This window comes from Drosophila pseudoobscura, chromosome 4 (genome assembly GCF_009870125.1).
Source record: "Drosophila pseudoobscura strain MV-25-SWS-2005 chromosome 4, UCI_Dpse_MV25, whole genome shotgun sequence".
Classification (NCBI taxonomy): domain Eukaryota; kingdom Metazoa; phylum Arthropoda; class Insecta; order Diptera; family Drosophilidae; genus Drosophila; species Drosophila pseudoobscura.
In genome coordinates this window covers 16,313,171-16,326,040 of record NC_046681.1, presented here as the reverse complement: position 1 = coordinate 16,326,040, position 12,870 = coordinate 16,313,171, and the positions used below count along the sequence as shown (strand labels likewise).

General features: G+C 47.9%; 1 protein-coding gene across 1 annotated transcript; it reads left to right on the top strand.

The window, feature by feature from the left end:
- Nucleotides 1-6,488: 6,488 nt before the first annotated feature.
- On the top strand, nucleotides 6,489-8,606 carry Muc26B (Mucin 26B). Its single transcript, XM_002132166.3, has 2 exons — nucleotides 6,489-6,600; nucleotides 6,665-8,606. The coding sequence occupies exons 1-2, from the start codon at nucleotides 6,585-6,587 to the stop codon at nucleotides 8,434-8,436; spliced, it is 1,788 nt and encodes a 595-aa protein (XP_002132202.3). The 5' UTR covers nucleotides 6,489-6,584; the 3' UTR covers nucleotides 8,437-8,606.
- Nucleotides 8,607-12,870: the final 4,264 nt, after the last annotated feature.

Below are 12,870 nucleotides of genomic sequence, written 5' to 3'. Positions count from 1 at the left end.
TAACCTCTCCAAATTAGTTCACATTTTAAATGGACCTTCTGCCTGGGCCATGCTGTCGAGCCATGTCTCTAAAAAGCAGAGCACGAACAAAGCAAACATTGAGGCAATTTGGCGTTTGCGACCTCAGCGCTGATTATGACGACGACCTGGGCACATTAATGCTGATGAGATGTTGCCGCTAAGTAGCATTCCCCAAACCCATTTCAGCAGCAGCAGCACCATCAGCAGCAGCAGCAGGTAAACAAATACCTCGCCTCGACTCCAGGAGGATGTGGAAATGTGGAAAATTGCTGCCCCGAAAAATGTGAAAGGCAGCAGCAGGAGAATCTTAGCGGTTGCCATGGCAAGCAGCACCCAAAAAAAGCTCTCCAGTACGGGTCTCTCGCCCACTCTCCTTCCCTCTTGACTTTGCAATTAAATATGCACATTCTCATTAAAAGTTTGCGCCATTAATAAACGCCAACAGGGATGTAATTTAATACGGTTAAAAAGTACGACACGTGTAGGGTGTAGGGTAAGAGGAGTCAGAACCCAGAACCCAGAGCCCAGAGCCCAGAGTCAGCCCCAAATACGAGTACATATATGTATGCGTGTATGGTTGAGTGGGTGGATTGGGTGCTCTTCTGCATTACACTCGTACATTAAACATGCAGCCATGTAGGAGAGCCATCCACCTGCCAGAGTCCTGGCACTCTCTCCATCTGCCGGCTGCCTTCCGCCGTCTGCCTTCCGCCGCCTGCCGTCTTGGCCGTGGAAACAAAGCTCATAAAATTTGCAAATGTAAATAATTTTCTTAACGAAATTTTCACGTTCTACCGGCTGTCTGGCGGTCTGGCTGTCTTGGACCACATTAAAGCTGGCCATGGACATGGCTGCAAATTTGTCAAGTGACAGGACGCCACGGACACGACAGCCACAGAATAGGACACGACACATATGGCCAGGGCTTGAGCAACGCCACTCCACCGCCACCTCCACCGCCACTTCCACCGCCTGGCATAAATAATTGAAAATGTCTCACGGGAATTGTCGTTCCTTTTGGCTTCGTGTGAACTTTGCCAGCCAGCAACTTGGCCTTAATATTAGAGCAGCGCCAAAACGACGTACCGAAAGGGTATCTCCGACATCAGGGAAAACCCTTCCGCCTCGTTAGGTAGATACAGATGTATGTACTTTTCATCCAGGTATTTAATTTCGTTATGGAACAATGGTTCTTCGCCTATCTTTACGGCGGTTGTGTAGCTGTAAGATTCGATATTGATTCGATAAGATATCAACTGTTGGCCTATCAGGCACGTAAGTAATTTGCTAAAAGTAAAACACAAAGATTTCTCATTACATTAGTTCAACGAGAGGTTGCCTCTGCCGACTTCCGTAAGGGTATACGCAATTCGGGCGATTCGTATACTCCGGACTCCGGACTCGTAAGTAGTTTCCTCAAAGCCCACGCCTGAAGCCCACGCCCACATTAATTGCATACAACTAGGCGCTTTGATGGGAAAAATGTTGACAGCTCGCTTTCTTGGCCCAATGGCTTAGTCGTGTAGCCGCTTGCCATTCCTTGGGCCAATTCCGGCGGGAAATTAAAGTAAAAGTTTACGCTTTTTTAGCCCCAAGTCCCACGCACTTTGCTTGGCCGTTTCTTTGGCTTTCACCCTCCCCTCCACACCATGTGCGAGTGTGTGTGTGGGGAGGGGGGAAGGGGGGTTTGAGGGGCGGAACAAAATTGCTGCTCATTATGTATTTATGTCAATTTCTGGGCACACACTCTCTCCATTGGGGCTCTGCAATGACATGTAAAACCTTTTTGGCGCTGGCTGCTGGCGCTGCCTTGGAGCCTACGTACGAGTGTGTGTGTGGGGGGGTGTGGGGTGTGGGGGATGGGGTGTGACGTGTGGTGGTGTCTTCCTTCCAGGTGCTAGGGCCATTTAATGACTTTCGCTTGCTCTCTTTTGGGACGCATTTAGCGTGTAAATTCCACTGTACAATTTTTACTCCTTCAGCTGAATCGTAAAGGTCTGCTTATGTGTGTGTGTGTGTGTGCGCATATTTCAGTTATTTTTATTCCAGCGTTACTTTTTATGTACAGTCCCACACACACACACCTATATGGGCACGTTTGTTTGCGGGTTTTATGTGTTTGCGTGCTTTTCTTTATATGTATTCCAGGGAGCGGGCAGGGGGCTCGCTTCCTCGCTAAAGATCCTTCAGGCTCCAACGATGTGCAATTTTTGGGCCTCGGATATTGTAAAGGGATTTGCTCTGGGTCTTCCCTGGAAACGCTGATGACTCCGCAAGTGTGATGATGATAAAAATAAGTTTTTATATAGCATAAATCATAAATTTTCCATATGGCCTGAAATGCCATTTGGCGAAAAGGCAAATCAAGGGTATGCATAAAAGGGATGGATGGCCGATGAAAGGTGTATCGATATGCCTTGACTTTAAGTGGATATTTCTGTCCATTCTGTGCGTTGTATTTCAAAGAACAGTTCCCCTCAAACTTCAACAAAACGCACAGCGAGTGACCACTCCTTCAAGACCATGCCATAACCCATGCCCTTGACTTTAGGCATGCCACATGTGGCCAACAGCTGAGGCGCAGTTCCTGCCGTATCTCAACGATTAATTAATGTCACTGACATTTGTCAAGTCGAGTTTCATAATTTGCGCTTCGCCCAACCACCCTTAGGAGTCGGAGTCGGGCTCTGATTCTGATTCCGATTCCCATTCTGATATGTGACTCATCTGGCACCTGTCCCACCCTTACGAGTATGGACAGGGGGGAGGGGGTGTTGGCAACATTAGTTTCAATAATAAATTAACCTGTAACTCAAACTCGTCTGCTTATCTGGCCATAAGTCAGTCCCAGTCCCAGTCCCAGTCACAGAGCCAGCGCCAATGCCCTTTCGCACTCCACTGACTCGTCGCGTATCCACTCGACTGAGGATTCTCTTGTGTGGGTATCCTGTATCCTGCCTCGTACTGTATCCTTGCTTATGTATGTGTGTGTGTGTGTAAATGTACTTGGCATGCAAGTGAATTTATTTTAGCGCTGCGACAAATGCACCTTCTTCATGGCTTCCGGCTGCCGTGCTGCCATGCTGCTGCTCTATTCTCAGTGATTCTCTTCGTACTTCGTGCTCTCCAAAGTTTGTCTCCTTGTAAATTATTTATCAGCAAGTTGTAGTACCTGCGAGGACGAGCAGAGCATCGGTTAATGCATGCGGAATAACAATTCCGAGAAGCCATGGCATTGAGCATCAGAGCATCGGAGGAGCGGAGACTCCTGCTAGAGCGGAATGGGAAATGGTATTCAAGCAATCCATGTAGCTGCATTTTCATTTATGAAAATCAATAAGCAGCTGCCGACTTAATTCGATTCGCTTCCCTTTTCATATCTGGCAGTTTCCGTTGCTGCCCCATGCCCCATGCCCGATGCCCGATGGCCCATTCCCCCGCCTCATGCTGAAAGACTTTGATTGGAAACTGTGGCAGAATAGCAGGCAATTCGATTGAACTTAATTTGAGGGGAAATGGGGTCACGCCAGGACGATGACGAGGATGACGATGCTGGGCCAAAGGACAGGCAAGATTACTTTTTATGCATCGGCCATGTAAGCGGAGTAGATTGGACAAAGCATCAAGAGGCCCGCGTCCCGTAAAAGATGATTCATCAAAGAGTCTCCATCTAAGAGCTCTCTCCACCAGGAGCTCTCTTTACAGGTATCTAATCGATCCACAGAGAACCCAAAGAATAATCCTAGTTACAGGGCATCAAATAGTTGGGTCTGCCACAGGGCCTTGCCTCTCACTTGTTGCTCTATGAGGAAATTGCAAAGTGTAAGGCAATGTTCCACAGAGTACGCCCCTCCAACGCGACAAGGTGATTCCGCTGCACAAAGGACACACGGGACACACAGGACGCACAGGACACGGGACAGAAGGATAGTTAAAGTACAAGAAACCGTTTAAAGTCCCCCCTCAAGAGTATGGCCATCTTCTTTTTTTCGCACACACTCTGGCGGCTTCCGTTTCCGGGGCGCCAAGCGGAGAGCAAACACGAGTTCTCTCTCCCCTGTTTCTATATACTTTTTTCTGCTTTGTTTTTGCCGGCGGAGAAATCATTAAACTGATTTATATTCCGTTTGATTCTGCCCCACCCACCCCCCTCTGCCGACGGGTGCTGCCCAATGTGATGTGTGTGTGCGCCTGCCCGCCATTCCGCCGACTGAACTCCGAGTTCAAGTTGGATAAAAGGGTCGCCAGACCCAGAGCCCGATCCATAGCCAGAGCCAGAGCCATGGCCCGATACGAAATTCGATAATTCAAGTCAATTTCGCATGTGTCGGGGTTGCTCAAGGGTTAAGTGATTTTCTTTTGCTTTGCCTTTGTTTCTGCCTTTTGTTTCTCTTTGGAATTTTCGTCTGCCTCAAGTCAACTGTAAAATAAAGTCGCATAAATAATCTCTCTGCCGAAAAAAAAACATGAAACATTTAAAATTTGTTTGTCTTTTTTCCGTTTCCTTTTTTTTTGTGTGGAAATTTAAATTTTTCAACTACTGAACTATTGATTTTTAGCATCAGGATACCCTTTTAAGGCCCTGCAGGCGGTGCTGACCCATAATTGTGGGTCCTTCTGTCCTTCCAAAGTCCACTCCCTCCACTAGACCAGCCACGACATCCAGCCATGACTTTTTCTAGCCACCTTTTCTATGAAAGGGCTGATGGCAAAAAAAAGGAAAAAATAAACCTAAAAATTTCAATTTAATTTCGTTGAAATGTTTTATTATATAGATTTACCGGTTATGGTTGTTGTTGCCGTCGTGAGCCGAGATTTTAATGTAATTGCCGGTAATAGGCAGACACTTTTTATGGGTTAACAAGCGCAGTTCTCGGTCTGCTGTGTGGATTTTTCGGATTTTCGGATTGTCAGATTTTTGGATTTTTGTTTGTGTCCCTGACCGCCGGTCCTAATGCTTGTTTTCACCAAATTGAATTCTAATTTGAAATTAATGTTCATGGTTCAGATATCCGTTCGATAATATTAGAGATGCTTATTATGCGATTATAGGTACGGCTATGAATGGCTTTTTGGAATGTATGAGAAACTAAAGACTTTTATCATTTATTTTGGGACTGCTAATTGCCTTTTTTTTGAGCGGAAACAGCAACAGAAATTCCTTTTCCGCTATCACAAAATATATTTTTTTTTCAATGGAATTCTTTCTTAAGTTCCACTGACAAAGCAGCAATATTTTGACACAATTTCCTTTCTATAGCGTACAATTTTTCTTGCAAGTTGCATGCGAAAAAAGGGGAACAAATTATCGCTCGGCATATGAGAAACTTCCGCCTCAAGCGTCGACTTTGGTAATTGTTTTTGATGTGACATGAAAAATGATTGTACGGGCGCTTTGCACGCAGGAACTTTGTTGAGTACAACTCCGAACACGACCCACGACCCGCGACCAAGACCTGTACTTGACTTGATTTCTTATCGATTTGATTGTAATTACACAGCACGCATTTGACGATCGCCTACCCCCCGCAGAACCATTGATCGTTATCAGGAGGGAACCCATTCAGTAGAAAAAAAAACACATGTTTGCCACACACTCGTTTCATTTTATCGGGCATGAGTAGCATTTCGGTAGTTTAAGTGGAGCCACACTAAATGATATGAGGAGAATAATCAATATCTGAGCTTTATTCAATGGCAGATCACGTAGAAGGGACCAATGTCTTTGGCTAACCAAAGACCCATTTACATCCATTTAGAGACGATTGCCAAGGACTACGCGACTCGGTCCATGTCGGAGACGGCGAATGGCGAATGGCAAATATGTGCAATTCAAATCATGGCTGCCCTGCCTCCTGCTCATTTGTTGTCTGGCATGCTGGCTATGTCTTTGCTCTCGGCCCACTGCCCCCATCCTCCCTTTGTGCGTATGCGGTATGCATCTAATTAATTAAACAATTGTAAATTCCTTTGATAAATTAACGTCACCAGGCCCTGACCGCACGGACACACATGCTCGGACTAAGGCGTAGAATGAGAATGGGAGGCCACACGAATCGTATGCGACGGGGTAGATGGGGTAGATGGGGGTGGGGAGAGGATGTCATCGGATGTGGAATGTCGGATGTCCGATGTCGAGTGTCGAATATCGAATGATGACAGCCCGAAACTCTTAATTAATAGCACGTTGTGGCTGCGCAGAGATGTGTATTCCCGGGTTCCGATTCGTGCGAAATAATTATTGAAATTGAAAAGTTTAGAACCAGATGACATTCGTCTGATGATAACGCACGGCATCAAAGCAGCATCCCAGCCCCATCCCCCGCGAGCATTCAAAATCAAGGTTGGCGCCGAAGACAACCCAGCGGCAGCGCTATCGAGACCGCATCTATATGTTAGACCCATCGATAAGGGTCACTTGGGCGTTGTAAAGATACGCATCTTCCGTGCGAGGCCTCTGTATAAAAGCCAGCGGCACTTGCGAAACAGTCATTCCAGTACAGCACTTTGTACAGCAAGAAGAACAGAACCCGCACTCAAAAGGAATAGCTGCCAAACTAAGAATGAAGAGCACATTCGGTATGAATCTCGGACTATTTGCTGCCCAACAGCAAGGACTAACCCACATCCTAACCCATTGCAGTAATTGCCTGTGCCGCCATCCTGGTGGCCAGTATCAGTGCCGCCAGCGTGCCGGCCGTGCCGACCGCCATCAACAATCAGCTGTATCGTCGCTACGTCTGCGTCCACAAGTCGGACGGCTTCAGGGCTCTCGTGCCTGGAAGCTGCTCTCAGTACTACGAGTGCCAGGGAGGACAGGCGCTGGTAAGCACTTGCTCTCGTTTCTTCGACTCCAAGGTCCAGGGATGTGTCAACTACAATACCGGCTGCATTGAAGTACAGCCTTCGGCGTTGGTCACGGACAACGCTGCTTCTGCTGTGCCCTGTACACCGACACCCTGTCCCACGACAACTCCCGAAGCACCCTGTGTAACCACCCCGTCTGCCCCAACAACCTCTTCCACAACAACATGTTCAAGCACAACAACAACTTGTTCACCAACCACGCCAACGACAACAACTTGTTCACCAACCACGTCAACGACAACAACCTGTTCACCAACCACGTCAACGACAACAACTTGTTCACCAACCACGTCAACGACAACAACTTGTTCACCAACCACGTCAACGACAACAACCTGTTCATCAACCACCTCAACAACAACAACCTGCTCAACAACCACCTCAACAACAACAACCTGTTCAACAACCACCTCGACAACAACAACCTGTTCACCAACCACCCCAACAACAACAACCTGCTCAACAACCACCTCAACAACAACAACTTGTTCAACAACCACCTCCACAACAACAACCCGTTCAACAACCACCTCCACAACAACAACCTGTTCAACAACCACCTCCACAACAACAACTTGTTCAACAACCACCTCAACAACAACAACTTGTTCAACAACCACCTCCACAACAACAACTTGTTCAACAACCACCTCAACCACAACAACCTGTTCAACAACCACCTCCACAACAACAACCTGTTCAACAACCACCTCCACAACAACAACTTGTTCAACAACCACCTCAACAACAACAACCTGTTCAACAACCACCTCAACCACAACAACCTGTTCAACAACCACCTCAACAACAACAACCTGTTCAACAACCACCTCAACCACAACAACCTGTTCAACAACCACCTCCACAACAACAACCTGTTCAACAACCACCTCCACAACAACAACCTGTTCAACAACCACCTCCACAACAACAACCTGTTCAACAACCACCTCCACAACAACAACTTGTTCAACAACCACCTCAACAACAACAACCTGTTCAACAACCACCTCCACAACAACAACCTGTTCAACAACCACCTCCACAACAACAACCTGTTCAACAACCACCTCCACAACAACAACCTGTTCAACAACCACCTCCACAACAACAACCTGTTCAACAACCACCTGTACACCAACACCCGAACCTTGTGAAGAGGTCACCACAACCTGTGTAGAGACTACCACACTCTGTGCAGAGACTACCACTGCATGCAGCGGAGCCACCGCAGCCACCAAGGTCAAGCCCGCCTCCATGCAAGTGAGACCACCCCGTCCTGTCCGTCCCGCGGGACCACTCGTTGAGGCCATGCAGCAGCAGGCTACTCCCCAGGCTCAGGAGCTGAACATCCTCACCTACACCAACTACGTGTGCCGCAACAAGCCCGACGGCTTCATGATGGCCTCCCTGAAGAGCTGCAACGATTACTATATCTGCCGCTACGGAAAGCCTCTGCAGGTGAGCTGCGGCGACAAGTACTTCAACGCCCTGAAGGGCATCTGCGATCTGCCCGAGAACACGCGCTGCGTGCAGCCCCAGGCCTAGAGCTGGAGGAGACGATTATGAGACGATAACGATAACGATCACGCTAGCCCATAGCAATCGACCAGCACCACCAGACCCCACCTTGATATACAATGTCTAATCGATTCTATCCAAGCCTTAATTATAATCAAATATACGAGTATGCAAAGCTACAAAAATGTACAAAAATATCTCTGCGTTTACTGTTATCCCTTTGGTATGTAAGATCTCGAGGCTAGAAGGCTCTCCGTATCTGTTCTCAAGCCAATAAGCCTTATGGAGGGCATGGCCACATTATTACCCACCTTAAAACCCCGATGTGTGGCCAAAAACGAATTACGACCCACTTAAGGGGGAAACCCCGTTGACCGGAGTGGCCAAGGGTGCAGTCACATGTGAAAACGTCAAAAAGTATTTAAGGTACTTGGTTCTGAGGCGCGTGACCCTCACCCTCGCACGCCCTTCTTTCCACCCTCGAGATTAGGCCATAACAGGATTTTGGGCCGCATAACGTGAAGGGCAAACAGAAATAAAAGAGAGATCTGGCCACCAAAAAAACTGACCGCAATGCGCTTTAAGGCTTATCGAGGCGGGCAGGCTCCACGGGGCCGCTGAGCGCTGGCCCCCAGTGTTGGGGTTAGTTTTCGGACCTCGGTCTCTCTTCCGTATTATCGGCTTAGGCAACGAAGTTTTTGGCCCTGGCCATAAAGTGTCTGCTTAAACCCTCCAGGCGGCGCTGTGTGCCAACTGCTTAACAAAATAATTAAACGGAATGGGCACATATGCCACACCCCCGCCCACGCCCACGCCCACTCCCACACCCACGCAACGCCAACGCCTTCGAAAAGCCTAACGCTTCTTTTATGTTAATTTAAAGACGTCAAGTTTGTGGCAAAGAAAAACAGAAGAGGCACAGGAGGAATACGGGGAACGGGTTGGAGAAGTTCAAAAATTACAGCGAAAATAAATAACGTGACACAGCATGACATTGCTGGCAAAACAGCGAACACCCCACCCCCCCTCAATCCCGCAATCCCCCCCCCTAAGCCCAGACCCATTTTCCACTTCCACTTTTCTCTTAAAAGAACAGAAATGTGAACAGCGAAAAAGGAGGCTGAAAAGTAAAATCAACACGATGGCTCCCCCGGAAAAGGCGGAAAACGCATGACTTTCAGTTTCGCATAGGCGCCCAAAAGTAAACGCAGACTTTTTAGCCGCCAGCCATTTTCCGAGACATGTTTGGCAATGGCTTTCCAGGAGCAGGAGTTCTCGGTTCCGGTAAGGTGCGACGAGGCTTACTTTCTCCAACTCTTACTCTCTCTCTCTCTCTCTCTCTCGGCCTCGGTCTCGGCTTGTTTAGTGGCTTAGGCGTACAGACATGTTAAGACTTGGGATTCATGGCAGAGGCACTAAAGGCTTAGGGGACAAATTTCTTCGTCGCTTTTATCCCAGAGAACCCCCGCAGCAATAGACAGCATGTTTTTATGTCAATAGCCTCCAGGTTTTTAATGAGATGTTTCCTTTCCTAATACAATTTTCAGCTCATCCAAAAAGGTAGTCGGAGTAGACGCACCTGCAAGGAAAAACGAGAGATATATTCATATGATTAATGTGTTTATGACTCTAATATTTAGCTTTATGAGATCTCGGTGCACACATCAAGCTGTGCCGCATGGCAAATTTTTTTATAGAGCATTTAGCCAGGCTCCCAGTGGGGGGCGCGCGCCTCAATTCCGACGCACTGCAGGAGGCCCTGATTGCAGGTCCTTACATTCCCCCCGCTCGCTCTTTCAGTCCCAAATAAACAATCAACACAAAGCATCAGAAAATTTCGTAATAAAACCCCACACGCCACCGCCACACCCACCCCACCCCCCTTCCCCGTGGACCCCCTTTACACCTGTGTTTTCTTTGGCATCGGCAACCGATGGCGCAGGCCTCTCGTCCTGTAATGAAATCCGCTTTTCCCTTTGCCCATCTGATGCGACTTTCTCCTCCAGAAGAAGAATTCAAATTAGAGTTTTGTTTACAATCGAAGGCTCTAGCCCTCCCCTCCACCTATCCGTACTCTCATCCATTTTCGAGCTCCTTTGTGTGCCAGGACGAGTTATTGAATTGCGCAAGCCCCCCCCCCCACCCAGCCGTTGAAATTTTTATTGGCAACACGCGGAGGCAGCGGCAGCGACAGCGACAGCGGCAGTGGCGACTCACCTCTCGTTTTACGAGTGTGTGGAATGGATCCTTCGGTCTCTCATTGGTTCCTGAAATCCTTCTGAAGCTCAGCAAGTATACAGCCCGTATGGCCAACAGGCCGGCCCGCTTGGGCCGCAACCGAGCGACCCACAGCAGCCGCCCGAGCAGCCGCAGGGTCCGCACGACGGTCCACAGCAGGGGCCGCACGAGGGGCCGCAGTATGACCCGCACCAGGCCCCGCATGGACCAGAGGGACCACACCCGAAGCTGCCACAACCGTAACCGCCGCACATGATTTCTTCTTTGCCGATGAAATACGAGAGTATTTCTTTGGTTTTGCCAGTTTTAGCCAAAAGCTTCACGGATTTAGGAGCACAAACCGAAAACTATTTACTGCGAAATTTTACAGTTTGTAAATATTCATTCCAATACTTTCAGATGTTGTGGAAGGTGTTGAGGGTTCGAGATAAAAATTACAACTGAACTTTTTCGATTCGAAATACAGGATGTGAAAACTGGGAGTCCAGGCCTACTTTGGGGGATTTTCTACAGGAAAAACAGAGGTTTATATTCGAAACTCGGTTCAAAGTTTAGCAGATTTGCTGGGCTTGAAAGTTTCTTGGCTGGAGGATACCCAGAAATACCTAAAAGGAGCCTCATTAAGTCGCTCCTTACTTCTGTAAGACCATAAAGTATTTTGGTCTCTAGTTAGAGGCCATTTTCTGCAATTTGGTAACTTGAGAACTCTCCTGGGGAAAGGCTGCACATTTCAGCTGGAACTATTTGGAGCCAAAAACAAGACACAGACGAAAAAAGAGAAAGCAGGGCTTAATTATTATGGCCCCAGGGGCACGTTGCCGGAGGAACAGTGCCAGCTTTTGCAGCAGCTGCAACTATTTTTACGATGTCATTAACCCAACAAGTAGCTTCCGTTGCAGACACACGATGTTGCACATTCCGGGTGTTTGGCGAGTACATAGAGATGCACAGGGCCAGGGGGGGACAGTGGGGGGACAGAGGGGGGCAGAACTATGCAAAATGGAAACGATTGTTGTCCTGGGAGTCCCAGAGAGACATTTACCTGTTTAGGGGTTTGTTGGATGGATTCTCCATAGAATGATTCCAGCACGAGTTAAATTTTAAGGCACAAGGATTTAAGCTCCATCATTTGCAGGACTCTCAAGGATGCTCGATTCCTATGCCCGCCCTGGGGCTCTGGTTTCAGTGTCATTTGCCATTCCCCATCGACCGTTCAATTATATTAAATTTACATTGAAAACAGCTGCAATTATGTTTCCCTCCTTTGTTCCCTAGACTCGAAATTTTATCCCCAAAATACCGACGGAAAGGGAAACGGAAACAGGCTTTTATGGCGCGCAGCCTCGAGAATCATCTTTCCCCGCGGCGTCGCATTCGCTGCTGTTTATGGCCAAAAAACTTTTACTACCATCCAGCAGCGCCTACGAATTATGGCCCGAGACATAAAACTCTGGCTAATGAGTCGCTAAGCAGCCGCTGCCAATGCCAATGCCAAAGCGCCAAAGCGCCAAAGCGCCAAAGGGGTTAGCTGCTCGGTTCGAGCCATAACAATTATAAAAGAAAATGCCGCAGAGCCCATAAAAATCAACGACTCGAGAGTGTAAGAATTTAATAATATCGCAACAATAGCCAAAATTGGCTAAGGGATCTTTAAGCTTATGAAATTTAAATTGAGGGAAAGCCAAAGCCCCTGCCTTGGCTCCAATCAAAGCCAACCCCCTGCCGGGAAGGGTGGGTTCAATGGAGGGCAACAGCTGCCAGGACTCTCCCCTCACTTTCTCTGGGGATAAATTAGTGGTTTTGGTCTCTAATATAGTCGTCGTTTGTGCCTCTACCCCTGCCCCTGCCCCTTCCCCTTCCCCGCACGACATTTGTCATTTGTCACCCTCATCTACATCCCTCGCCTCGCTCTCGCACTGATTTAATATTTATTTTATTAATACGAAATTAACATAAAAAAATTGCCGAAATGTTTTGACACTTGGCATCGGTATGCACCCAAGGGGCTGGGGCAGGGGCTGGGGCTGCGGGGTCAGGATTGGACTTCCTGGGGGTGGCTTGTTATTATTTTGACACTTGCCAAACAATTGGCATGCGAAATGGAAAACCCAGCTGCCTTAAAGGAGCAGCCAGCGGCAGCCAGCAGCAACCGAAAAGGAAAATTTTATTATGGAATTTCGTAAATTAAATATTTACACGACAGCTGTGCGAGAAAGTCTTAAG